This window comes from Anser brachyrhynchus (assembly GCF_964034855.1).
Source record: "Anser brachyrhynchus genome assembly, chromosome: 18".
In the NCBI taxonomy this organism is placed as follows: Eukaryota; Metazoa; Chordata; class Aves; order Anseriformes; family Anatidae; genus Anser; species Anser brachyrhynchus.
Genome location: NC_137711.1, coordinates 7,840,617 through 7,866,548, shown reverse-complemented (window position 1 = coordinate 7,866,548; position 25,932 = coordinate 7,840,617). Strand labels below are relative to the sequence as shown.

The 25,932-nt window shown below is 56.0% G+C and overlaps 1 protein-coding gene across 1 annotated transcript; it reads left to right on the top strand.

The window, feature by feature from the left end:
* Positions 1-1,443: 1,443 nt before the first annotated feature.
* Positions 1,444-25,472, top strand: EVPL (envoplakin). The gene is made up of 22 exons (XM_080560790.1): positions 1,444-2,274; positions 7,882-7,981; positions 8,456-8,610; positions 9,237-9,360; positions 10,003-10,128; positions 10,408-10,446; positions 11,130-11,291; positions 11,887-11,994; positions 12,667-12,762; positions 13,214-13,339; positions 14,265-14,411; positions 14,551-14,705; positions 15,964-16,061; positions 16,779-16,960; positions 17,707-17,885; positions 18,323-18,461; positions 19,052-19,245; positions 19,357-19,507; positions 19,935-20,018; positions 20,107-20,217; positions 20,723-20,815; positions 21,659-25,472. The coding sequence occupies exons 1-22, from the start codon at positions 2,201-2,203 to the stop codon at positions 25,106-25,108; spliced, it is 6,093 nt and encodes a 2,030-aa protein (XP_080416916.1). The 5' UTR covers positions 1,444-2,200; the 3' UTR covers positions 25,109-25,472.
* Positions 25,473-25,932: the final 460 nt, after the last annotated feature.

Below are 25,932 nucleotides of genomic sequence, written 5' to 3'. Positions count from 1 at the left end.
AAAAGGGTGATGCTGTGCCTGCAGCGGTGCTCGCGCAGCCAGCCGGGAGCCCAGCAGCGACGCCTTGGTCCCACTGCTGGGCACCCGCTGGGTGACACGCAGCCTCCTCGTCTGGTGGCTTTGTCCGGAGGTCGGCAGCGTTACTTGGAGCACGGTCGGGCTGGGAAGAAGCAGGGGCTGCGTGGCCCTGGCCCACTTCATGTGGTGGCTGATCTTGGGAGAGCCTCTGCAGGGGGCTTTGTCCTGGACCTGGGCAGCCCTACCAAAGCTTCAGGAAAGGAAAGCAGCTATTAAACGAACCCAGCCCAACGTGCACCATCGCTCTCTTGCTCAGCAGCGTGGCTGGGGGCTGCTCCTTCCACTTTGCTCTCCCCCTGCTCCAGCCCCCAAAAAACACGCGCAGGGATTGCCGGCGGGGATGTGGCCGGGTGCTGCTCCGCCGGGCGGGACGGGGATGGATCAAAGCGTGTCAGCTCCCAAACACCTCCCAGGGGAATCCTCGCCAGGTGAGGACGGGGCGGGGGAAGGATCACGGCTCTGTCAGGAGGCGCTGCTGTAAGGCTCTGCAGGCCGGGAGCTCTGGGCTCCGGGTGATGGATTGCTTGGAAGCAGCTTTGGGACGGGGGGGTTGGTGTGTGCTTGTTCTGCTTTTTGTGTTGCTTGAAAGTTCCTCCGCGTGCCAGCACGCCGTCTTCCATGGGATTATCAGCAGTCAGTCTGGCTTGATTTAGTTTTGCTGCTTTGAAGTCAAAGGGCGTCAGTTCTCTCCTGGCTGTACAAGCAGCAGGAGGAGGGCTTGTCCTGTGCTCAGGGGTCCCCTGCGCTCCTCTTGTGTGTGGGCACCAGCCGTGGCCGAGATCTTAAATGCTTTCCATTCTTCTCCCTGGCAAGTTCCCACCTTTCTTTAAGCTCCTGAATGTGAGTGCAGCAGGGTCTGGTGCTGCGGGCTGCAGGTCTGGAGCTGTATGGGGTCCTCCTCCCCGGGACCCCCATCAGCTGTGGTTTTATTCTGATCCAAGAGCATCGCTGCTGTCATCGGCCACCTGGGTGTCAGGGGGTGATCTCTCAGCCACCCCTTTCCACCCTGCCTGTGGGCCTGCAGGCAGCAAAGCCAGGCCCTGCACCAGGTCCCCGTTAGCTCCAGGCTGCCTGGGGGAGATGTCTGTCCTCCTTCTGGCCTCTCCCAGTGCTTCAAGCACCGGCTGGGACCTCCTGTCCGCCTTCTGAGGGCTTGGTGTGAGGGCATGGCCCAAGCAGGGGACCATGCTCACCAGCAGCATCATGATACCACCCCAAGAAGGCACCCTGCAGCTTGTAGAATCGCAAATCCACAGTGGAAGGATCTCCTTGCAAAGAGCCTTGTCCCATGCGTGTCTTTCCCCCTCTCCTGAGACGAGCGTGATCTGTTCTGTGCCGATTTGACGAGGACAACGAGCTCACCTGGGAAGCGATGAGTGACTCCTGGCTTTTGCCTCTGCCCTTGGGTTGGTCTCGGGCTGCAGGAAATGGGGAAGAACAGCCCCAAACCTGCGCCAGCATCGTGGGTGGCGGGTGTTTATGTGGGTGCTGTGGTCCCCATCTGCTCCCGGCCCTTTTCTCCCCCATCCTCTGCCCTCCCTCCCTGCTCCTGCTCTGGGCAGTGTCCCTACTCCCTGGATTACAAGCGAGTATCGCATTCTGGGAGTTGGAGCTTCCCAAACTGATGCTGCTGCTTTGGAAAACTCTTGGTTGGCTGTCTGTAGTTCTGCTACAGCACCTCTGCTGCTTCTCCAGCATGTGAAATTGCTCGCATAAGATGTTTTAAACCATGTCAGTAGTCTCAGCCATCTCCCTCTAAGTCACATTTCCAGACTTTTGCTCTGCAGAGGCCGCCCTCTCTGCCCCTCCGCTGGGAACTGCTGCACGGCTGGGGCCGTGAGTGCCGAAACGCTCTGCGAGCCAGGGCGAGGTCTCCCCGTTCTCCCTCTGGGGCTCTGCTCTTTCCACCCCAAACTGGTTTTTCGAGTCGATTTTTTTCCAGCGTGCCTCCATCTCCGCAGCTGCTCACCTGCGCTCGGGGAGGAGCCTCCCAGAAAGGGCTCTTTAGGGCTGCCGCCTTCCCCTGCTGAGCCTTGGCACTCCATCCCCGCAGAGCCCAGCAGGACGCCAGCGCCCGCCGCGCCGCCGCCGCCTCCGCGAGACCAGCCGGGACCTCGCCGACATGTTCAAGGGGGTGGGCAAAGGCTCCCCGAGCAGAAGCTCCCCCAGCAAAGGTTCCCCCGCCAAGCCGAGCAAGTAAGTGCAGCCCCTTTTCTCTCTGAAAGCCGCCCTGTGAACCTGGAGTTGGGGACGAGGGGAGGGCTCTTGATGTCTACGAGCGCTTCGGAGCTTTTGGGATTTACCCCAAGAATGTCCCTCTTTGTGGAGCAGCCAGAAAGCCAGGGCTCTCTGGGGGCTGACTGTGTTTTCCTCAAATTTGGTGGGCTTCGTGCTCCAGCCCAGGTGCATCCGTGCACCCCTGGGATGCGCAGGGCCTGAGCATGAGCTTAGAGCACTGAGCGGGGAGGCGCAGAGCCCCTTTTTGGCAGGCAGGAGCAGCGAGAACAAGCACGACCTTGTTGTTTGGGTGGAGCAGGCTCGGCTCGATGGCGAGGCAGACGGACGCCTGGATCTGAGGTCCTGGGTTTGAGCCGTGCCTGTTGGGTGAGGCTGGTGGGGTGCTGCCCTGGGAAGGGCGCTCCTGGGACAGGGATGCTCGGGTGGGGATGGGCGAGGGACGGGTTTGCTGGTGCTGGTCTCATCCATCCTGGTGACAGATGGGGTCTCTGCGGGCCAAGTCACTGAGGTGGCCTCGTTCAGACCAGGCTGAGGTAGCACCAAAAGGATCCGATGGCCACATCCTGCTCTGAGCAGACCCTGTAAGCTTTGGGGAGGGAGATGTGGGACCAGGAGGGGAGGAGATGCTGCCCGGGGAGCTTCTGGAGCGCGCTCATCCCTCCCTTGTGCTGCAGGTCCTAACTCGGGGTTATTTTCCACCTTCCTTCAGCAATTTTGCATTTCCCAGTGTCAGCAGACTAGTTCTGCAGGAATCCCAGGGTAAAAGGCCAGGAAAGCTGTGAAGGGGTGGCTCGGAGGAGAAGGAGGAGGGAGCCTGCAGGAAGAGGGGCCACCGGCACCAGCTGCCTGGGACGCTGCGGCTGCAGCTGCCTGGGTGGGCGCAGCGTGGTGCTGGCAGTGTGGGGTTTGTGGGGCCAAACCCAACATCAGCAAACAGCTGTGGAGGAGGGTGGTGGCTCGGTGCTGCTGGATGGGCAGGGACCTGGGGAAAAGGGGGCTTCTGGCAAAGGCTGAGGTTTCCTGGTGTGACCTGGAAGCTGGTGCCCCACAATTCTGCCCCAGTGGAGCTGAGCGCTCTCAAACTCGATGCAGAGGCAGGCCTGGGGCCTCTCAGAGCTCCAAGCCTCTTGTTTTCAGTCCGTCCAGTGCAATCCATCCACCTCCCCAGCCTATGCTGCTTGTCGGCTTCCTAAACCAGGCTGGGGATTTCTTGTGCAGCTTTGCTGGACAGCTCGCTGCAGTCCCCAGCGCGCCACTGGGGGCTTTGGGCCAGGTTCTCTCCCTCTATGGGCATCGCACCCTAGCAAAGTCCTGCACCTCTTCCTTGTGCAGGATGGAGGCTGGAGCCAGAGCAATTACCGAGCTGGTCGTGCTTGTTTTTGGAGGCACTGACCATCAGATGATGGCTAATTGGTTTGGCCACAGCCTGGGGCTCGGTCAGCACCATCCTGCCACCACTAGCTGAGAAAATGAAGGTGGATGAGTTGTCTCAGGACCAGCACATGCTCTGCAGATGGCCCCAAGAAAACTTTGGTGGCCCATAGCTGCTCTTGGTGGCCCAGAGGCTCAGCAGCAGCCGAGGTTCCCTGCCTCCGGGACTCCCAGTTTGCAGCTCCTGGCAGGGACCTCTGGAGCAGGACCTCATCTCCATCCTAGAGGCAGTGGTGCTGAGCTCCCGGGGCCCTCTGTTCGGTGGATGCATCCCGGGGAGCCCGTAGCCACCTCTGGTTTGTGCCCAGCCCTGGGAAGAGTCACACTGCAGGGCTGAAAGGGAAAATTCATGCATAGGTGGAACCGAATCAGATCTGGCTGGACTGGGTGCCTGGGTGTGATCTCTGCAAAGGCTCCGGGTGGGTGGCTTCGGAGGTGGCTGGCAAATCTTCTCCCAGGATGGCCGCTTCAGCCACCGCCTGCCTCTGCTTCTTCCTCTGCAGCCCAAAGCCGTGCAGTCCTGGGGGGGGAGCAGGGGCTTGGGGACCTCTCTGCTGTGACCAGATGGGGCTGGAGGGGTAGAGTGAGGACTTGTGCAAGTTGGGGAGCACAGCCCCAGCTCTGGGGTGTCGCTTGCAGCCCAAATCCCTTGGGAAGAAGGAGAGGAGGGGCAGGGTGCAGGGATGGGTGGGCGCCGTGGCCCCACCGACACGTCCTCTGCCCACTGAGGCACCGTCCCTTGCGTGCAGCTGGGCTGTCCGGGAGGCAGAAAGTGGTATGAGAAATGAAGCAATTAATAACGATAATGACGGTGCTCTGCCTCTTCCAGGCGGGAGATAGCCCTAGGGAGGAGGCCTGCCCTGGCTCCGCAGCGGGAGCTGTGTCCGCAGCGATCCCGGCAGGCCCGTGGCTGCGGCCGCCTACCACGCCTGGGCCCGCTGCGAGCACGGGGAGCTCGTGGCGCCTCGCATCCTGCCCCATGACAAGTTGTCTCCTTGTGGCCCAGGTTTCAGCATCTTCACTCTGAAATGTGGGCCTGGGCTGTGGTCAGCTCCCGTTGTGTGAGGGCTTCTTGGGATAGAAGGGCCTGGTATGTGGGATGGGAGGGACGGCCCCGAAGGACGGTGGCATGGCCCCACAGGATGGTGACAAGGCCCTGAAGGATGGTGACATGGCCTACGGGCTGCATGGGTGGATGGAAGAGGCTAGCTTTCCTCTCAGCGTAGCCTGTGGTTGAGACAGGAGGGTCTGTGGTGGTTTGGCCCCTTCTCCAAGCACGCACAGCCTCCTGAGGAACCCGCTTGGTCTCAGCTCAGGACGGCTGACTTGGCCAGGCATGCATTAGGTCTTCGCAGGCCACCAGGACAGCATGCAGACACCCTGCTCCTCCCAGGACTTCTCCTCAGCTTCAGCACTCCCCAAACAACCAGCCTGCCCTCCTGTGGGCCCTGAGGTTGTTCAGCTGCTTGCAGGCTGGAGATCCAGCCCAGCCGCTGGCTGAAGGCTCTCAGCTTCCTCCTCCTCCAGGCTTCCTTCCTTGGTGGGCACAGGCATCTCCCGGACACGTAGAGGAGACCCCCTGTCCTGCTGAGGTGGTGCTCTCTGGGGAGCATCGCTTCCTCCCCGAAGGTCGGGTCATTTCTAAGAACGGCCTCGTGTCTAACCTCGAGTGCACCACGCAGAGCCAAGGCTGGGGTGGGCACAGCTGGGCCCCTGCTGCTTCGGGACCAGTAGGAGACACATCGTTCCCACCCTATGACCAGGAGGTTGTTGAGGTCTTTCCAGTCTGTAGTTTTGCTGCGGCTTGGTCTAAACCAAGCTGCTCCGTGCATTTATCCTTGTGAGCTGAGGGATGGGGCGTCCCAGCGTGTCCGTCGGCCAGGGAGGGTGTACAGGTAGGAAAAGGCTTTGTTGGGCATCTCCCCTCTGCAGGAAGGCTGCAGCCTCGCTTCTCCCTGCTCCGAGAGGCACAGAGGCATCAATCCAGGGTCCTGTCACAACGGGGATCAATGTGGGCACCCCACGTGGGAGCTGAATTCACCCGGGTGTCTCGGGGCACGCTGGAGAGAGGCGCCCGTCCCCCGGGCCGGCAGCCAGCCCGTGACTCAGTCGCTCCTCCCTGCGCGGAGTCTGGGCAGGAAACCTGGGTGGTGCTCGAGTATTTGCTCATGGGACACCACCTCATTCCAGGCGTGTCGGGGATGAGTGGGATGTTGTGTAAGCTCCTGGGGAGGGGGGAACCTCCTGGTGCCCCAGCCGGCCGTGTGCTCAGGCTCACAGGCACTGAGCCCTGCTCCGTGCTGCTCCCAACCACCCTCTTGTGTGGTTTGGGCCAAAAGCACTGCAGCTTGTCCCAGAAAACCCATCCGTGGGCCACAGATAGGGTGGGAAGGATGTTTAAGGGATGGAGAAGATGGATTGTAGCAAGCAGTGATGCTTTGCAGGTGATGAATGTCCAATTTGGGCTGTCTCCACTGGGATTAGACCCCGTGCAGGAGGGCACTGCCGGAGCAAGGCACCCCGTGCGCTTTGCAGGCAGAGAGGCTGGGGCACGGCCGGCTGACGCTGCCAGCCCAAAGCTCCCGAGGGAGCTGGAAGCTGCTGTGTCTCAGGCCCACGCCGCCCTCTTGGGCAATCGCAAACAAGGGAGGAGCTGGAGAAAGGGGAGAGGAGGATGCTGAGAGCAGGAGCGCTGGGCTGCGCCTCCCTGGAGCTGCACGGGCTCGGCTACGGTCAGTGTGGGCTGTGACTTAGACACCAGCCTGGCTGGACGCAACTATAACATTAACGGGCACTTTGTCATCACTCGAGGCTGTAATAAGTGAACGTCCAGCATCTGCTCTCACCTTGGGTATGAACCACGGAATGGCTGGAGCCTGCTGGGGCCGTTAAGGGCAGAGCTTCACTTGGCTGGGTGCAGGGACTGGGAAGGAAACGAGCTGGCTGGAGGGCAGATGTGGGTGGCTCCGCAGTAGGGCAGCGCCTCTCTCCTACCTTCCTCCTCCTCAAAAGACGTGAGCTAGGTTGTACCAGCTGGTCCTGAAGAAGTGTCCCCCTACTCTCATCTGGTCCCACTGTTGCTGCTCCAATTCTTTCGCTCAGGTCTCAGATGACAGCAGGTAACCGAACTCAGCCTCCGCTGACCTTAGTCACTCATGGGCCTAAGTCCCTGGATGATGCTATCGGTCCGCACCCCTGCTCGCCCACATCCTGGCAGCTCTGCACCTCCCTGCCTGGAGGCCAGGGCCAGCTCCATCCCCAAGGGCAGCGCTATCAGAAGCCACAGGACACGAGGACAAAGGTGGCACCGAGCCTTGTGCTTCCTTGTCCGCGGGGAGCTTTAGGGCTGCAGCTACGTGGCTGGGAACCACCCCATGCCCTGCTGGGGGCTCTGGATCCAGCCGTTTTGGCAGGGCTCTGGGTGCTTATTCACAGTAAAGGTGATGGATTGTGGTACCGTGTGATGGCATTGAGGTGAGAGACAACAGGGGATGGTCCCCGGGACATCCAGTGAACCTCCACTGGGGCGTAGGAGGGCTGTACTTGTGCTACGGCCTTAGGAAACTTGTTCCCAAGCCCAGAAAGCAATGTGACTGCAGCAGCTGACGCAGTGCCCAGAGGGGCTCGTAGCCTGTGCTGCAGCTCCTCGCCCACCATGTCCCCATCCTGGGGGGCGCTGGGCTCCGCAGCACCACATGGGGCCGAAACGCAGAGCACTTTGCAGCTCCGGGCCAGGCTGAAGGACCGTCTTGCCTACCTCTGCCAGCTGCTAAGGGCGGCCAAGCAGAGCAGTGCCTCCAAGCAGGGCAGGCACGTCATGCTGCCTCTGCGGGGTGCTCTCCCGGCCTCCAGCTGTCTGCAGCGCCAGGTCTCCCCAAGCCAGATGTGGTGTTGGTGCTTTTGGGAGCCCTCCAGGGTTTTCTTTTTTTTTTTTTTTTTCCCCTTCCCTCCACTGCTTTTTGAATCCTCCCGAACTCTGGAGCATCTGCAGTGTCCTGCAGCAAGGAGCTGTGCTGTGCAAAAATCCACCACCTACCTGCTGTGAACGCACCGCTGTTATCAGGCCCTGGGCAGTGATGAAGGGGGGTGAGACTTGCCCTCGCCCACCCTCTGCTTTGCTGCTCCCACCCTCAGGTCCTCCACAAATGATCTGGCCGTGCTCATCACCCGCATGCAGACAAACGCCGACCAGGTGGAGAAGGACATCCTGGAGACGCAGGCCAGGCTCACGCAGGTGAGCTGTGGCGGAGGGAAGGTGCAAGGCTTTGCCTAGAGATGCAGCGCCTAGAATAACAGATGAGGTGTCTGCTCTGCGCATCAGCTTGCTGGAGCAGGGCTGGGGGCTGACCCGGGGCTGGGGAGGAACCAGGCACCCTGCAGAGCCTCCCAGCCCCTAGGGCTGCATGCCAGGGCCTCCAAAATGTTACCCTTGGTGCGCTACGCTCAGCGCCTCGGGGGGCTGCACCACCTACATCTGCAGTGCCACGTCCCAGCCTGGTGGCTCCCAGCAGCCCCACGAGGGCAGCCAGCCTGTCCCATGCTGGTCCCTGGCTGGGAGGGATGCTGAAGCTTGGCTGGATGCAAGCTCCCCAGCCATCCCCTTGCACTGGGTTCCTCCGTGGTCGGCGTGCTGAGCATCGAGGCCGTCCGTGTTGTGAGGTCTCTGTGGTCCAAGGCTTTTTTTTCCTCTGTCTTCCCTGGTCCCCAGGATGTCAGCAATCAGCAGAAGAATAAGGCCTTTGAGTTCCAGGCGGAGAATGCCAGGAATCTGAAGGAGGCGGAGACCCTGCTGAAGGACCTCTTCCTGGACGTGGACCGTGCCAAGCGGCTGAAGCACCCTCAGGCTAATGAGATAGAGAAAGAGTGAGTGCAGCGGGAGGAGCTGTGATGGGATCGGGAGACCCCATCCCAGAGCTGGGATCTAAGCTGAGCTCCGGTCAGTGCCATGAAAAGGCAGAGCTTCACCCATCAGCCTTAAAATTGGGTTTTTGCCAGCATGTTGTAAAGATGGTGTGTGCTGTGGCTGCCAGAGCCATCTCCCAGGAGACCCCCGCTCTTGTCAGGGAGCTCTTGTAAAAGCTGCCAGAAAAATGCAGAGCTAAAAGGCGGCCCCGCTCCCAGGCTCCCCAAGCCCAAGGCAAATCCCTGTTTCCCCTGCCTTTCGTGAAATGGAGACCTGTCCTCAGGCAAGCAGAGAGAATCAGAGGTGGGTGTTCAGGTGTGAGATCTTCAGCTGGCGCCTGGGGCTTGGCTCCCCTTCTCTCTCCAGCCCCTCTAGGTGGAAATCGGGAGGGGAGAATTATTTCCTAGCTGGGAAGGGACAGCCCTGACCTGCTCGCAGCTCTTCCCAGCTTTCTCCTGGGTTGTAATTCCTGGGTGATGGAGAACCCCAGGGCAAGTGCCTCCGCTGCTGAAGGAGGCCAGTGGCATGAAGGGACAACAAAGTAGCCTGGGTTTTATGGGTGAAATCTGCCTTTTGTCCTCGGCAGCATCCAGCAGCTCCACGACCGCACGACGCAGCTGTGTGCGGAGTACCGGGCCCTCTACGAGAAGCTGAACATCCCTGACGTGGGGCCCAGGGTGGACTGGGCGAAGATCCTGGACCAAAAGATGGTAACAGCGGCTGTTTTTTTACGTGTTTCTCCCCACTCCTACAAGGCCAGACATTGCCTTTAGGGCTCTGCCAGCCATCGTGTGCCCAGTGTCATGCAGGAACGGTGTGGGTCGGTGGTGGAGCTAACTCAGTTGAGCTGGGAGGAGGAAGGGCTCTCCTTCCACGTCTTAAATGCCTCAGGAAGACCTTCTGCACTGACCCACTGAGATTAAGAGCTACCAGAGGAGAATTAAGTAGAGATGCCCCAATGAAAGGATGGAGAAGGTGACGTCTCCAAGGACTTCACAGCCATACATCATTGGGTTTCACGCTGCAAGGTCTTGTGTATGAAGTGCCCAGTTTGGAGTCAATTTAGATTCCCTTGAAAACCAGATGGTAATTAAGCACACCCACTGCACATCACCATGGGAAGTGGCTGGTTTAGCTTAGACTTGTACGATGGGGTATATGGCCTGGTTGTCTCTGCCCCTCTGTACAGCTGGGGAAGTGGCAGCCCGCAGCAATCATGGCAAACAGCAACAAGATCCCCTCCCTTCCTCCTGGGGTGGTATCAGATCTTTCCTAACCTGCCAGCACGTACTGTGGTTTCTCCCTAAAATATGGTATTTTGCTTTAGTCTCTGCCTAACTCCTTTTGCACAGAAACAAGTCAGCGCGGGACAGTACGGCCCTGGCATATCGGAGCTGGAAAAGCAAATAGCTGAGCACAACATCCTCCAGAAGGAGATCGAAGCCTATGGCCTCCAGATCAAGAACATCCGCTGCGGGGTAAGGCACCTCTCCGACCTCCCCTTGTCCTGTCTGCTTCACAGGGACCCCTGCCCCTGCATCCCACGTGCTCCTTCCCATGGTGAACATCCACCCTCCTTCTGCAGGGGGCATGGGGAGACCTGAGCTCAGGCAGAGCCAGGCAGGTGGTTCCTGTACGATTTCTAAAGCACCTTCCATAAATCAGTTTGACAACATCTATCACTGCTGGTGTTTTGGTAACAGTTTTTTTCTATTATCATTTTTTCCCCTCTTGGTTTTGCCTGTGTAATAACCCAGGATGTGGCAGATTTGAAGAGCCAATACAAGGACTTGCTGGTAAGCTTCTCGGTGGTTTTCTGGGGTCACACAGCAAAGTAATTCCTTTCCTAGTGGGCAGGGAATGCCCAGGTCAGGGCAGGAGCTACCTTTGGTGTTGCACAGTGAAGTCATGTCCCTCATTTTCTTTCCCCATCTCCTCCCCACCTTGGACTGGGTGCAAGCTGAGAACAGGGGCACGCTGTGGGTGAGGTCTGCGCCTCTTCCCTTTGTGGGTCATTGGTCTGGGAGGTGCCTCTGCAGAGAACCCCGTCCCAGCCCGCAGGATGTTCCTGTGGGATTGCAAATGTTGAGGCTTGCGCTGATCCTCAACAAGGACTGCAAAGAGGAAATGACCAACTGGAACAAAGGAGGTGGCCAGGAAGAAGGTGCTGGGTTTAGCCAGCTGGGTCCCTAAGTTCAGTGCTGAAGAACACCTTTGGTGAGAAATACAGCGGAGCTGGGCCTGCTTTCAGACTGCCTGAGGCATCAGCCCACACCTGAGAGTCTGGTTAGACAAACACGTCCTGTTTGTGAGGCAGGGAAAGGCCCCATCAGATAAGAACGAGTGGCAGCAATGTCTCACCCAGGTCTCTGGGAATCTCCTAGGGGGTAGCAGGGCGAGCAGGGTCCTGGGGAGCAGGAGGGGAAGGGGCTCTGCGGCCTGAGCACCAACACCTTCTCTTTCCTCTGTGCACGGGCAGAAAGCTTCCATCTGGCGCGGGCAGAGCCTGGGCAGCCTGTACCACCACCTCCAGGGCTGCACCAAGGAGCTGGGCTACCTCACGGAGCAGCAGACCAGGATCCTGAAGCAGGACTGGAGCGACCAAATGATGGACGTCCAGAGCGTGCGGCGGGAGTACGAGGTGAGCTCCTGGGGACAGCAGCTGTCACGGGCTGGCCAAGCCTGGTGTGCAAGCTTTGCAGGATGGATCCCAGCATCCTGGAGGTCACCACCAGCCTGGAGCCTGGTGGCACAGGAGTGGAGGCAGAAGAGATGCTCTGGGAGGAACCAGGGTTTGGGATGAGCCACGCAGTGCGTCCCCTCCTGTCCCCTGAGCTGGCACATGGGATCATACAGGAGAGTGCTGTCTGATGTTGGGTGCAGAGCTGTCAGTGGTCAGAGGGGAGGGAGAGGTCTGGCGTCGTGTCAGCCTTGGTGTCCAAAGTACAACACCCAGTGACTGCTTTCTGCCGGGACCAGGAAGAGCTGAGAGTTAATTGCCTAGGAAAATGCACTTTGAACAAATGCCCTGATGCTTCCATAGGCCCAAGCGTGCCTAATTTGTTTTAGTTATGCTTAGCACCTTCCTATTTAAAAAAAAAAAAAAAAAAGACAAACCAAAACAGATGTCTGTGCTTTGGGAGCCTGTTCCCTGCTGCGTGGGGTTTGGAGGCCCAGGAGGCTGCTCCGCGCTCCCTGCGTGCTCCCGCTGTCATGAAGTGTCTCTTCCCCTTTAGGATTTCAAGTCCAAAGAGCTGCTCAGCCAGGAGGAGTTTGTGAACAACCTTCAGGATGATGGGGACAGAATGATTGAACTAAAGCACCCAGCTGTCAAACCTATCCAGGTGGGGAAAGGGGTTGGGGGATTCCCTAGAAGAGAACAAGAGTGCTTTACATAATCTGTGCTCCAAGAGCCAGGGGATGGGTTGGAGGAGACCTCTTCACGTCTTCTGCAGAGCTGCTATGTTACACTTTTCCCCACATTGTACCAACTGTACTGCAGCACCCCTCTGTCTGCTTTGGCCCCATGGGGAGGTTGGGGGCAGTGCAGGGTCTTCACCCCCTTCAGAAACCTCCAAGGCACGGTGGCTGACGTCTGTGTGCTGGGGCCTGTCAGCTCCTGGGCTGGTGCGCAGATATCTGGTCAAATGCAGCCACGTTCACCCTGCGAAACTCATGGTGTGATGTGGCATGAGATCTCCCAGGTGAAACCAGCTCCTGGCCTCCAAGGTTGTGCTCCCAGGGCTGCAGACACCGTGGGCAGCCGAGGTGGACTCGCGACCCCCTGCACCAGAAACCCCTTGAGAAATGGTGGCTGCTGTGTGGGAGCCAGGTCCTTGAGGAGCAGTGCCCTTGCTCAAATTCAGGATCAGGCGATGCCTGGGAATAGCTCTGCCTCTGCTCAGCAGCGGTCTTTATCCCTCCTCTGACCTCTGGGACTCCTGGGGAAAGGAGGCCAGGGGTAAGGTAGGTGGGACCAGCTGGAGCCCACTGAGTTGTGCTCTGTCCCACCGCAGGCTCACCAGGAAGCCTTGAAGAACGAGTGGCAGAATTTTCTGAATCTCTGCATTTGCCAGGAGAGCCAGCTGAAGAGCGTGGAGAACTATAAGAAGGTAAAAAGCAGTGAGGAGACCGTGGGGCTTGCACGGTCAGGCCAGAGTGGGCAGGCTGCGCATGGGAACAGAGCCAGCAAAAGGATTAATATGGGATCCTTTGCTTTGTCAGGGTATTTTATTTGCACCTGGTCAGGGTATTCTGGGGAAATGCCTCTCAAAACATGGTCCTTCAGTGAACGACTGGCTCCCAGCCCTGCTGCTGGGACCAGTTGGTGCGCTGGCTCGGAGGTGCAGGGGAGCGTTTGCTCACTGTTGTTACCTGGTACGTGTCTGCTGACAGGGATTATTTCTGTGGTGCAGTCCTTGTCCAAGGTCACGCTCTGAGGTGGTCTGTAGGGTTTTGTGAGCCCCAGGTTGTGGGAGAGTGGCTGGGAACTGAGGCACGCCACCAGACCTGGACACACTAATGTCCTCCCACCTCTAACCATTTTCCTACCCGTGTCTCCAGTTCCAGGATGACGCTGAGGCTGTGAGCCTCTCCCTGACGAAGATGAACTCTGACCTGGACACCAAATACAGCAAGTTCAACAAGGACAGCCCTGGCGTGGTGTCGGACCTGCTGCTTCAGCTGGAGGTGAGGTCTTCGGGGCTGGTGGCACCAGCCAGGCCTGGGGGACCTTGGGTCTCAGGCACAGATCAACCCTCACAGCCGTGCTGGTAAATAAGTGTGGAGAAGGGGAAGAGGTGTGTAAATAACCCCCCTGGGACAGCTCGTCCTGCCTCTGTGCCAAGAGGGGAAGGCCCATGGCAATACTGTGCTGGATCCCTGTGGCCCCAGAAGGGCCTCGCTGCTCCTGCGGTGGGGCAGTGACCCCTGGGGAGGCAGTCTCCATCAGGGACACGTATCCAAGCCCCAGGGCACTGTCAGAGTACAGGAGAAGCACAGGGAGGAGCTGTGTTGTCCTAAACGTGAGGTATTTGGGTTAGAGGGCCTGCAGAGAGTGTGAGCTGCTGGCACCCAAGCAGCAGGGAGAGGTCCTGCCATCTCCTCAGCTCTGCCGTGAGTCAAGAGCGAGGAGGGAATAGAGAAATCTGACCTCGGGGGCGAGATACAGGTTGGGAAGGAACGTTTGCCTGGGAGAGAGGGAAGGGACGTATTCGGTGCGGTGTCTTCCCATGCGTTTCACTGCCAGGAGGTGCTGGGATCTCGGTAACTTCTGACACTGGAATGCAGCCACCTCTTGGCAGGTCTCTGCTCCTCATCTGAGAAGGAAAATCTTCCCCGGGAGATTTAATATGACACTGTGGGATCACCTAAGGTTAACTCAGGCTGTCCTTTCAAGGGCAGATCTCCTGTGAGCGAAGAAAACAGAGGAGAGTGTTAGTAACAGAGGGAGAGGAAGGGACACAGATGGGTCAAGAACAGAGAAACTCCTGACTCCACCCTAGGAATGACAGCACAAGGACAGACAACTGGCCCCAAAGTACCCATGGCAGTGTAATCCCCTTTCTCCTCATCCAAGCCTGATTATAACCACTGTCTTCCCTGCTTTGTCTAGAACGAGGAGAAGGCAGTGAAGCAGGCAGAGAAGAGCATCGCTGACCTGAAGAGGAGGAGCAAAGAGATCAGCCCGCTGAAACTGCGCAGGATGCATCCCTCCCAGCCCCTCTCCTTGGACACGCTGTGTGACTGGGATGCTGGGGAGGTGAGGGCTTGGCTAGCGGTACCCTCCGAAGTGTCAGGCAACTGGATTCTTCTCTGAGTGCTCCAGATCTTCCTTCCATGGCGAGAGGTCCTGGGCTAGCACTGGAAAGCCAAGCCTTTGGGTTTTGTGTCTGTCCTAGGTGCAGCTGACCAGAGGTGACAAGTACATTCTGAAGGACAACAGCAACCCCGAGATGTGGGTGGTGCAGAGCAGCACTGGCATGGTCCAGGAGGCACCTTCTGCTTGCTTCTCCATCCCTCCACCAGACCCTGAGTCCATTGACAAGGTCAACAGGTGAGTCTGCCGTGGAGAGCCTGACCCAGAGACACATTCAGGCTTGCTCCTCGGTCCTCGCCATCCCCTGACTGCCTAAACTGCAGAGATATAGTAGCTGGGAACAGAGCCATTGATCAGCTCGTATGAAACACCACCTGGCTGTCCTGTTGCTGAGGGCTTGTTCCCCAAGCCCCACTGTCTTGTCCAGTTTCCTGCCATCCTTCGTCAGCATTGCACACCGTACGGATCTTGCTGTCAAAGAGCTTTCTGGCAGACAGGCCTGATTTCTTCACCCAAACATGTGACTTGCATAGGTTTGACTAAATTCATTGCAGAATCAGTCTGGAGCTTGGGACTTGCCAAACAGGACGGAATTATCTGTGCTATCTCCTCTCCGCCAGCCCCAGCTGGAGACTGGAAAACATTCCTCGAACCACCGTGCACTTTGCTGCCTGTTTGCTCAGTCGGTTTCTGAGGTTCCCACAGACGGGGGGGGGATAATGCAGTGAGCTTTTGGCGTTCCATTTTTATCATGTCCCCAGGTGCTTAGATAAACCAGCACTGCTTATGTGCTGCCAAAACTCTGCCCACAGCCCGAATCCAGCATCACTGGGCATGCCCGTGATGGGAGTTTAGTTCCCAAGTCATGCAGGCATGATTATTGCGTTGTGCTGCTCTTGCTGAGCAAAAATCCCTCTTCACACATCCCACGTTACTGATTTTTTTTTGTTTTTATGGACTGCATGCATGTTCATGTTTTAAAACAGAAAAGGAGAACTTTGCAATATTCTCCTAGCTATCAGCTCTGCAGGTATTGTCCCGAAGCTCCTGTCCTTTTCAGGCTGCATCTGGCACCTTGCTTTATTTCCCAGTGTTTACTTCTCTTCCTGCAAAAAAACATTTGTCTTATTTCCCAGCCTCTGTGCCTCTGCATGGAGTTCTGCAGGGGCTCATCTGACCACAGCTAGGCGAGACTCGGACTTCCAGATCAGCAGCCACAGAAGCAGCTCCTGTGCTTGCTTCCTGCAAAGCACTGCAGTGGAGTGAACTACATTTCCAGCTTTGTTAGCTTCTGGCGAGAGCTGGGAAACACTGGCTCTGCTGGGAGAAATTAGCTAATCAAACCAACTCTTGTTGCTTTCCCCTTTCTTGAGGGGTCTCTCTGAGCTGCAAAGGCTGCGAGCTCCCACACTGCGCCGGGTCAGGCTCTGCTGGGGCTTGCCCCGTGCCGTGGTTTCCCAAGCTGCCGGCTGATGTGGATTCTTCTTGCTCGCAGGCTGGAAGGGGAGCTGAGTGCAGTGAAGCAGAAGCGAGCAGCAGCTCAGAGCACCCTGAGACGCAGCCACAAGGAGACGGTGCAGCCCAGCCAGCAGGGTACGTCTGCTCGTGGGTCGAGCCCGCTGCAGAGCTGGCTGGCAGCCTGCGGGTCGGCGTTAGGATGCCTTACATCCTGAAGAGAGCAGGGAAGGGGTAACCCAAGTCGTGATGCTGCCAAGGGCTCACTGCCTGGTCTTGGGGAATTCACTTCAGCTCCCTGCTGCTGTTCTCAAACACCTGGGATAGGTGGGGATGTGCCTATCCAGAAGCCTTAATTAAATCTTTGGGGTCTGGGTCTTTTCACTAGCTGGGGGTGTGCAATAAGGAGGTAGCAGTGGCTGAATCCCAACCCCTGGGAGCTGTGTTATTCCTACAGCTGCAAATCCCAAACTCCCACTGAAGGGACTGTGTCTGCATGGCAGCACATGGCCGTCCTTGTCCCTACCTTGGACACGAGCTCTGGCTGGTCAGTGCAGAGGGAAAGCTGTTTTCCCAAGCCTTTACCACAGGTAGACACACACATCTGCATCATGCTGTGTGAGTTAGAAAAGTTAACTGAATAATTTATGGCTGCGTAAACCCCCGCTCTCAGGATAAGCCCCTGTGTGTTTCAGAGCTGCAGCCCACACAGGGCAGAGCTTTGCAGCAGGGCTGTCAGAAGAAGTCGCTGGAGCTTTGGGGATCATGCTTGGGAGAGCTCAGGGAAAAGGGCTGTGTACCAAGACTGGGCTGGCAGATGAGAAAAGGGACTTAACCCAAGCGCTCTCTCACTAGCTCTGCCCAGGAGCCCCCCGGTAGTCCAGGATGATCCCCAAGCTGATCAGCTTCTCGGTAGCCTGGATCGTGTGGGCAAGGACCTGGTCCAGGTGGAGAAGGAGGTCCTGAACCGAGTGAGGTCTCCAGTGAGCTACAGCGACCCCACAGACGACCTTGCCAGGAGGATCAAACACCAGCAGGTGGGCGCTGCAGCAGGCAGGCTGGAGCAGGATGAGTATGGTAGCACCGTAACTGGTACCCAAAACAGAGCTGACAGGGGAATTACACAGCTGGTGCTCTGGGGGAGAAAACCTTGCTGCAGTTGCAGGAGTTTTGGGCTGGCTTGAGCCCTTGGAATGGGGCTGGTTAAGGCAGACCCTAGAGGAATGCGGCCCTTTCCCATGGCTCAGCTCTGAAGCAGGATGTCCCATTCGTGTCAGAGCAGTGGACCCAGACAGTCTTGGGAAGTTCCCAACCTTGCCATGGGGATGCTGTCACCACCACTCTCGAGTCTGTAGCTTGAAAGATAAAGGGATAGAAGGAATTAATCCAAGGGCTGGCTTTGGTTCCCCTGATGGCGAATACAGCCTGGTAGATGTGAAGGGCACAGGAAAAGACACAGTGCCCTGGAGCCCCCTTCCTTTTCTCTGGGAGAAGCTCTGTTCTGTAGTAGTTCAATGTATTGCATCTTCGTCCATGGGTATTTACCTGTCCCTGGCAGAAGGATGGGCTCAGGCAGGTAGCTCTTCCATCTTTCTTCCGCACACCCTGCCATTGCCAGACAGCCACTGTCTGGCTGGGGCTGTGCCCCGAGGGACGGCACCTCATGAGAGGGCTCTACCGCACCCTTAGCCCCACAGCAAAATCCACCCCTGAGGGAGACACCTTTTCGCAACAGCCCTGTTATGACTACGTTGGGTGACTCTGCTCCCATCTGATGTGCCAGGAAACAACAAAGAAACTTGAGACCCTGGGGGCAGCCAAGGATGCCTTGCAGAAGGAGTGTGAGAGCTTCCTTTCCAAGAAACCCACCAGCACCTCGGCCTCCCAGCTGCCTGTCACGCTGAATGCCCTCAGGAGCAAGTACAGCGATGTCAATATGCTCTCCAGCCTGTACAACGAGAAGTGAGTGGCGGTGGCAAGGCCTGGCGGGGATGAGGGGAACAAGATGGCACGCAGATGTGTCAACACAAGGCCTTGAGAGAAAATGCACGTGGTCTGTGTGGGCATTGGCTGTGGCCTATCCAGCCCAGGGGAGGTTGGGAAGCTTCCGTCCATCATCAGAGGCATCCCCACAGGATTTTCTGTGTGTAATGTGTGGTCGGTCCCCCCCAGGCATGGAACGCCCACCGCAACGGGTGCGTGTCCCAGCCCTGCTGTGTGCAGGGAAGTGCAACGCGTCTGTGTGGGCAGCAGAGTGGGGTTGTGAGTGCATATTGCTTGTTCCCTGCCATGCTGCAGGAGCTTTGTCGGTAAATAAGCTTAAACCTGCGGAATCAGAGAGAAGAGGGAAAGAAAGGGGTCTTCTGCTGCTAACCTTGTGTCGTTTTTCCCTTCCCCAGGGCTAAGGCTGCCCTGAACCTGGAGACTCAGATTGAGAACACAGACAAGATCATCAGCACGTTTGAGGCCAAGCTGGCTCAGGATAGCATCATTCCTGCGTCCCCCAATGCCCTGCAGGATCGGGCCAATGACCTGCAGGTAGGGGAACGTTGGGCTCTTTGTTAGGGAGGGGAGATCGGTGAGCCCTGCTAGCACTTGTGGGGAGAGCTGGGCTTTGAGCACTCTGAGGCACTGGTGATGGAGCCCTTCTAAGGATTCATTCCTGGAAGGCTCTGTGTTGGTTTTGTACGCTGACCTACACTCACTTCACTGCAGAATGCTCTGTCCCTCCCAGACTACATTTGTGGTCCTTAAAATCCACTACGCACCCCTTAGCTTCTAACCTGCCTGCCCTTTCTTCTGTGTGTTGTCCATTGCTTTGCCCTGTATCCATCCTGCCCCTTTCCTGCTCCCAAGCTCCCTGCTCCATCATTAGCTCTCACCCTTGACTTGCAGTGATCCTTTTTTGACTTCCCCAAAACTTCTCCCTTCTGCTCCATGCTCCATCCAACCCACCTTGCTTCCCACCTTCTTTGCTGTCTAAGCCTCATTTCTCCATCTCTTCCACGTTGTGCGTGTGTCTTGGAGAGTCTGGCTAGCCCCCAGGTGCTGCACGCTTAGGGATGGTGCTAAGGAGGTGTTTGGGGCACTGACTGGTGCAAACCTGGAGGCATCTCGTTCCCCTGCAGAAGATGAAGCGGGACCTGGTGGCCCAAGAGGAGTGTGTGCTGAAGCTCAACCGGGGGCTGAAGGACGCTGAGCACAGCTGCAGCGCCGTGCAGAACAACTTCCAGGAGTACTGCCCTGACCTGCCCCGGCAGAAGCGGGAGGTGCAGCTCCTCAACGATCGCTACCATGCCGTGGCAGACCAGCTGGACCAGCGGTGAGGAACATCACCATTGGTGGTGAAATTCACCATGGTGTCTTTTTAGGAACTTGCACATGAATCTTTACCCTTGCCCTTAATGTTCCTGTTCACCTCTGTGCCATGCAGAGAGAAGACCCTCAGAAATATCAGCCTCACCTACCAGCAGTTCCAAAACTCCAATGAGAACCTGATGTTCTGGATGAACAACCTACCCAAACACCAAGTGAAGACCACGGATGGGCCAAGCCAGATCAATTACAAGCTGCAGGCACAGAAGGTGTGTTCCAGGGCAAGCACCCCAACCTGTAACATTACAAGCACGGGAGGAGTTTGCTTTTGTGAATGGCACGCCAAGTGGTACCAACCAGCTCCTCGCTGTGTGCTGCACCTGCCCCAGAGCTGGAAAAAGGAGACAATGGCTTGCAGCACACGGATGATTTATCTTGCCCAGCTGTGTTCATCTACAGAGCTGGTGTTCTCATTTGTGGTAGTCACCCCAAGGTTGATACCCCCTGCACAGAGAGGGCACACTCAGCTCCTGAAAGATAGCATCTGAAATGCTACCTAGGGCTGCGATGTTGCACCCAGGCCCTGCATCTTTCTCTCCTTGAGCAGATCCTAAGCTGACTAGCTCAGGTGATGAGATGTGGGGGTCTCTGGCTGCTATTCCAACCTGTTCTTAACATCACGCATCTCTCCTGCAGAGGCTGGTGGAGGAGATCGAAAGCAAGGAGCCCGAGAAGAACACAGTGGTCAGACAGTCCCGGAACGTGCAGTCCACGCTCAATGTATGGTTGGGTTTTCCCGTGTAACACTCCCTTATCGTCATCTCACCTGAGAGATCCCAGCTGATTCTTCTGTTTCTGCTCTGAACAGGACTATGAACTCCAAGCAGGCAAATACAGCTCTTCTCTGGACCCTACCTTGACAGACTTTGCTGCAAAGAGGCTGCGTGTAACCCCACTGCAAGAAAGCATCCAGGCCCAGGTAAAATGTTAAGATAAAGGCATGTAAAATATTTTCTAGCTCCTTACCCAAGCCCTGTGTGCTCTGCAAGGCCTTAATCCACTCTTACAGCCGCAGTTGATCATTATTCTAAGCCCAAGGACAAATGTCATCAGCGATTTCTTTGTCTATGGGGCAAAGCAGCAAGTGAGATCAGGAATTAGGAATGTTTCTGGTACCTTTGGCTGAGGTTGCCGATGATGCCTTCTTAATATATTGTGCATGAAGATAAATGTTACAGTGTAGGTGTGTGGGCTTGCACAGGCATCTCTCGATGAACACAAATTTGATGGTCCCTTCCAAACCCTTTTATTTACGCATTCTCTGTTTGGAATCAACAAGAATAATGTAGATCATTGCTGTTTTGCTGTATATCCCCTGAGATTTGGGTATAACTTGGTATTCGAATAAAAAGGGAATAAAAAGCAGCCAACAGGGCTGTGCTAGGGTGAGTGGGACAAGGCTCTCACGGCTGTTTCTTTTTCAGGAAAATGATGCAACCAAGCTCTACATGGAGCTGGCAGCAGAAAATAAACAGCGGCTCCGCTGGCTGGAGTTTGCCAAGAAGATTGTTGAGAAGGTACCAGCTAAGAGCTTGTGGCAGGGTTGGGGTACTCTAGATCGAGGTTGGAAATGATCTTTCCAAAGCTGTCACCATCTGCTCAGCCTGGGATCTCCCCCACCCCTCTCCAGGTCTCCACATCCAGGCGTTAAGAAGGACAGGAATGGAAACCACTGAGCAAAGACTAAAGTAACAACAGTTTCACTGTAGCTGATCTCAGCTTGTGACATTCATCACTTCTGTGGGCCCTAAACTCTAACTGAAGCTGTAGTTTTTGCTAGAAAATAATACTTAAACTAGGAATGTTAACTCCTGTTTTCAGCCATGCCTATTCAGCATCCATGGGTTGAGAATTTCACATTCATCTGTGAATGTGGCTGGAACTTTGTGCTCAGACACCTCTGGAATCACTTCCAGGCAGTAGGATTTTTATGCCTTTCTAGGGCTTGATTCACCTGTAGGGAAGTTCTCCGGTCTGGATGGCTTCTATTCAGTGTGCTCATGAAGGACAGGAGATTAAATGGGGATGCTCTGTGCTGTTACCATCACCACGCTGCGCAGCACGAACTGGCCACGTTATCCTCCCGCAGCTCCGAGGCAGCACAAAGCACCGCTGTGGGCTGCTGCAGCATCTCCCTGACAGGTGGAAACTCTTTAAGATGTCAGTTGCTTGAGATGGTGTTAATGTGTCCTCATCTGTCATTTACAAACAGCCTCATCTGGAGGCTGTCAGGTTTCTGTACCAGTTCTGCCTCCTGCCATGCCTTGTCATAAAAAAGGCTTCCGTGCTTGATTCAGAGAGTGACTTGGTTTCCCTGGCTATTATTTTTATTTAAATTCTTTTTTCTTTTCTCCTTGCAGAAGGAAGTGCATGAGGATATTCAGGTTGTACGTGAGCAAACCCAGCAGTCTGAAAACAAAGCCATGTCGAGCAGGGAATCTGAGGGGCTGAAAACGCAGCTGGAGGAGGAAAGGAGAAAAGTGGCCAAGATAGAAGAGGACCTGGAGGAACACAGGAGCAAGCTGCTAATGTTGAAGACTCAGAGGCCTGTTGAAAGAGTGGAAGAAAAGGAGGTGGTAGAATACTACAGAGACCCACAGCTGGAGAGCAGCCTGTCTAAGATGACACAGCAGATTGAAGAGGAAGGTAAAAAGAGGCTGAACCTGCAAGAAGACATTGAAGCGATGAACCAGAAGCTTGCACAGATGGAGAATGAGAAGAAGGCAGTTCCTGCCCAGCTCCTCACCAAAGAGATAACAAAAATTGAAAAAGATCCAAACCTGGATAGTCAAGCAGCCAGTCTTCGTCAGGAGATCAAGCGTCTCCAGGAGGAAAGCTTGGCTGCTGCTTCTGAACTCGAGCAGCGTAAGAGAGAGCTGCATCAGCTAGAGCGAAAGCAGCCCAACATCCGAGAGAAAGTGGTGGTGAAGGAGCTGATCAAACTGGAGAAAAACCCAGAAATGCTGAAGTCTGTTAGGACCCTGCAGCTACAAATTGATGAGGAATCCTTCAAGAGAAAGTCCGCAGAGGAAGCAATAGTGAAGGTGAAGAATAAGATTGAGGAGGTGGAAAGACTAATTGAAACAGCAGAACCCAAAATTATCGTGAAGGAGGTGAAGCAGGTAGAGCAGGACCCAGAGTTACTGAAAGAGTCTACCAAGCTTAAAAACCTAATTGAAGAAGAGAGGAGCAAGAATTTAATGCTTACAGGTGAGCTGGGAGAGCTGCAAAGCCAGTACAGTATTGCAGAGAAGCGAAAACCAAGGGTAGAAGTTAAAGAGAGGGTCAATGAAATTTTCCTGGTGGATCCTGAAACAGAGCAGGAAATTGCTCACCTGAAAAGAGAGCTGCAGGAAGTTACCCTGAAAAGGACAAAGATTGACAGTGAAGTGGAAGAGGCCTTAGCAGAGCTCAATGTCCTCAGGTCACAGAAACCAGTGGTGGAGCTTAAGGAGGTCATAGAGGAGGTGGTGAAACATGAGAAGAGTCCAGAAATTCTTAGAGAAATCGACAGGCTAAAACAACAGCTGAATGAACTAGTGAACACCAATGGCAGGACCCAAGAGCAGCTCATTAGGCTGCAGGGTGAAAGGGACGAGTGGAAGAGGGAGAGATCCAAGGTGGAAACCAAGCTGGTCAACAAGGAAGTCATCCGATATGAGAATGACCCACTCTTGGAAAAAGAAGCTGACCGCCTCCGCCAAGAAGTGCGTAACATGTCTCAAAAGAGGAGAGCTGCAGAGGACGCTATCTACGACCTGCAGAATAAATACATGCTCCTGGAGAGGAGGAAGCCAGAGGAAAAGGTCATTGTCCAAGAGGTGATTCTTACTCAAAAGGATCCAAAGCTCCGAGATGAGCACAACAGGCTGAGCCGGAGCCTGGACGAGGAGGTGAGCAACAGGCGCCGTATGGAACGTGATGTGCAACAGCTTCGTGCGCTGGTGGAAGAGCAAGAGAAGCTGCTCAACTTTCAGGAGGATCGAAGCAAGAGGCTTGCGCTGGAAAAAGATATGAGGCAAATTACCTTGAGGATAAAGGAGCTGGAGGAGAGCCCAGCCCCGGTGCAAGAAAAGATCATTATGGAAGAAGTGGTAAAGCTGGAGAAGGACCCAGTCCTCGAACAGTCTGCCAGCAACCTGCGCCTGGAGCTGGACCGTGAGAAGATGGAGGTGCTGAACTTGCAGAGAGAATGCAAGAACCTGCAGATGCAAATTGACGTCCTGCAGAAAACAAAATCCCAGGAGAAGACCATCTACAAGGAGGTGATTCGAGTGGAGAAGGACAGAGCACTGGAGAGTGAACGCGCACGCATCTGGGAGCTGCTGAGCAGGGAGAGAGGGGCCAAGCAAAAGGCTGAAGAGGAGGTGCGGAGGCTCAGGGAGAAGATTGAGAGAGCTGAAGGCATGAAGAGGACATGGGCTCGCGAGGAGACGGAGCTGCAGAAAGCCAGGAACCTGGCCATCCAGGAGAGAGCCAACCTGGAGAGCGAACTGCGGGAGCTGGAGAGGCAGAAACAGCAGAAAGTCCTTTTCCTGCGGGAGGAGTCCAAACTGCTCAACCAACGGACTGAGAGTGACAGGCAGAAGAAGAAGCAGCTGGAGCATGAGTTTTCCCTGCTGGAGGCAGACATCCTGAGGGAGAAGGACCAGATCTACAACAAGGAGAGGTTCATCCGAGATCTCCAGTCAAGGGTCAGTCGGGAAGAAATTAATCATGAGACCCAGATGAGAGAGACGAACCTCTCCACCAAGATCTCCATACTGGACCCTGAGACGGGGAAGGATATGTCCCCTTACGAAGCCTATAAGAGAGGTATCATAGACAGAGGCCAGTATATCCAGCTGCAGGAGCTGGAGTGTGACTGGGAGGAAGTCACCACCCTGGGCCCGAACGGGGAGGTCTCGGTTCTCCTGGACAAGAAAAGCGGGAAGCAGTACTCCATCGACGATGCGCTAAGGCTGAGGAGGATCACCAAGGAGGAGTACCAGCTGTACCGGGACGGCAAGATTCCCATCTCTGAATTCGCCTTGCTGGTGGCCGGGGAATCTAAGCCTCTGTCATCCCTTTCTATCGGCTCCATCATCTCCAAATCCCCGCTCCAGTCACCCACCACCCACCAAACCCAAAACTTCTTCCCCTCACCCTCGCAGAAGGGCTTCTGTGATGACACGTGCCCCATCGCCGGGGTGTACGACACCACCACTGACACCAAGTACAACATCAAGACTGCTGTGGCGAAGAAGCTGCTTGATCCCATGACAGCTCAGAAGCTCCTGGAAGCCCAGGCTGCCACGGGGGGCATCATAGACCTCATTTCTCGGGACCGGTTGTCAGTCCACAAGGCAATCGAGAGGGGGCTGATCGACAGGACCTACATGCAGAGACTGCTCAACGCCCAGAAAGCCTTCACGGGGATTGAGGACCCAGTGACCAAGCGGAGGCTGTCCGTGGGGGAAGCAGTCCAGAAGGGGTGGATGACCAGGGACAGCGCTTTCCCCTACTTGGAGGTCCAGCATCTAACCGGAGGACTCATCGATCCCAAGAAAACTGGTCGCATCCCCGTGCTGGAAGCCGCCCAGACAGGGATGATAACAGGCGACCTGGCCAACAGGCTCCAGGATGAGTCCAACTACGAGAAAGATCTCATTGATCCTGTCACGAAGGAGAAGATAAACTACAAGGAGGCCATGGCTCTCTGCCAGAAGGATTCGCTGGGCAGCCTCCTGCTGCTCCTGGCCGCCTCGGAGGGCTACCAGCCCTACCACCAGGCGAGCCGCTCCCCCAAGCTCTCACGGTTCAGGCACTGAATGGGATTCAGGCGAGCACTGGACCCGGTTCCTTCCGGAGTTCATCCCTTCGAAAAACCTCTCCCCACAGCAGCGATCACAGGAACGGAGCGTCTAGCATTTAGGGCTGCATATTCTTCTGTCTTAGCTATCCCTGCTTCCCAGCGCAGCTTGGCCGTGCGAGGAAGAAAAACGTGATCGTGGAAGGACCTGAGCACGCGGGGTCCCCGCCGCCCCGAGGCGATGCTGTGACTGCAGAGGGGGTTTGCTTGCAAGAACTTCTTCTGGCAGTAGGTTAAACATGGTTGTGCCCAGAAAGGGGGGGAGAGGCAGAGTGTTTTCAGGCTGGGTCATTCTTCTGCATGCAATAAACGTAGTAAGTGTGTTTCTGTGGCTGTGTTCTCTCTGCAGCCCGAGGCTGCAAAGTGGCCAAAGGTAAGGCTGGTGCCCCCATGCAGTCGTGTGCCCTGAGGCCCCATCTATAGAGGGTTCGCTGCTCCTTGCTCCCCCAGTCTCACAGCACTGAACACCCTAAATTTCTTTGTGTGAGTCCATATTTTTAAAGATTTTGCTACATTTGTCTTTCAAACTGAAAACCAATGGGACTTTGCTCCCTGGTCATTTGGACACCTCTGAAATTGGGACTTGGTCACCAAAGGGCGCAGTTGCACGTTATTTTGATCCACAACTAGTGCAGGCAACTACCCGATGGAAAAGACCCCATAGGCCCTCCTGCTCCCTGTCCCTGGTGCCTCTCTGGCTGCGGGCCAGTGACGGTGTTGGTTGTAGGATGACTGGGGCTGGTTCATGGAGCTGCTGACAGATGAAGCCACGCCTCGAGCAAA

Coding starts and splice junctions, on each gene's coding strand:
- EVPL (XM_080560790.1), top strand. CDS start 2,201: ATGTTCAAGGGGGTGGGCAAAGGCTCCCCGAGCAGAAGCTCCCCCAGC. Junction 8,611..9,236: donor GCTAATGAGATAGAGAAAGA/GTGAGTGCAGCG, acceptor TGTCCTCGGCAG/CATCCAGCAGCTCCACGACC. Junction 10,129..10,407: donor TCAAGAACATCCGCTGCGGG/GTAAGGCACCTC, acceptor GTAATAACCCAG/GATGTGGCAGATTTGAAGAG.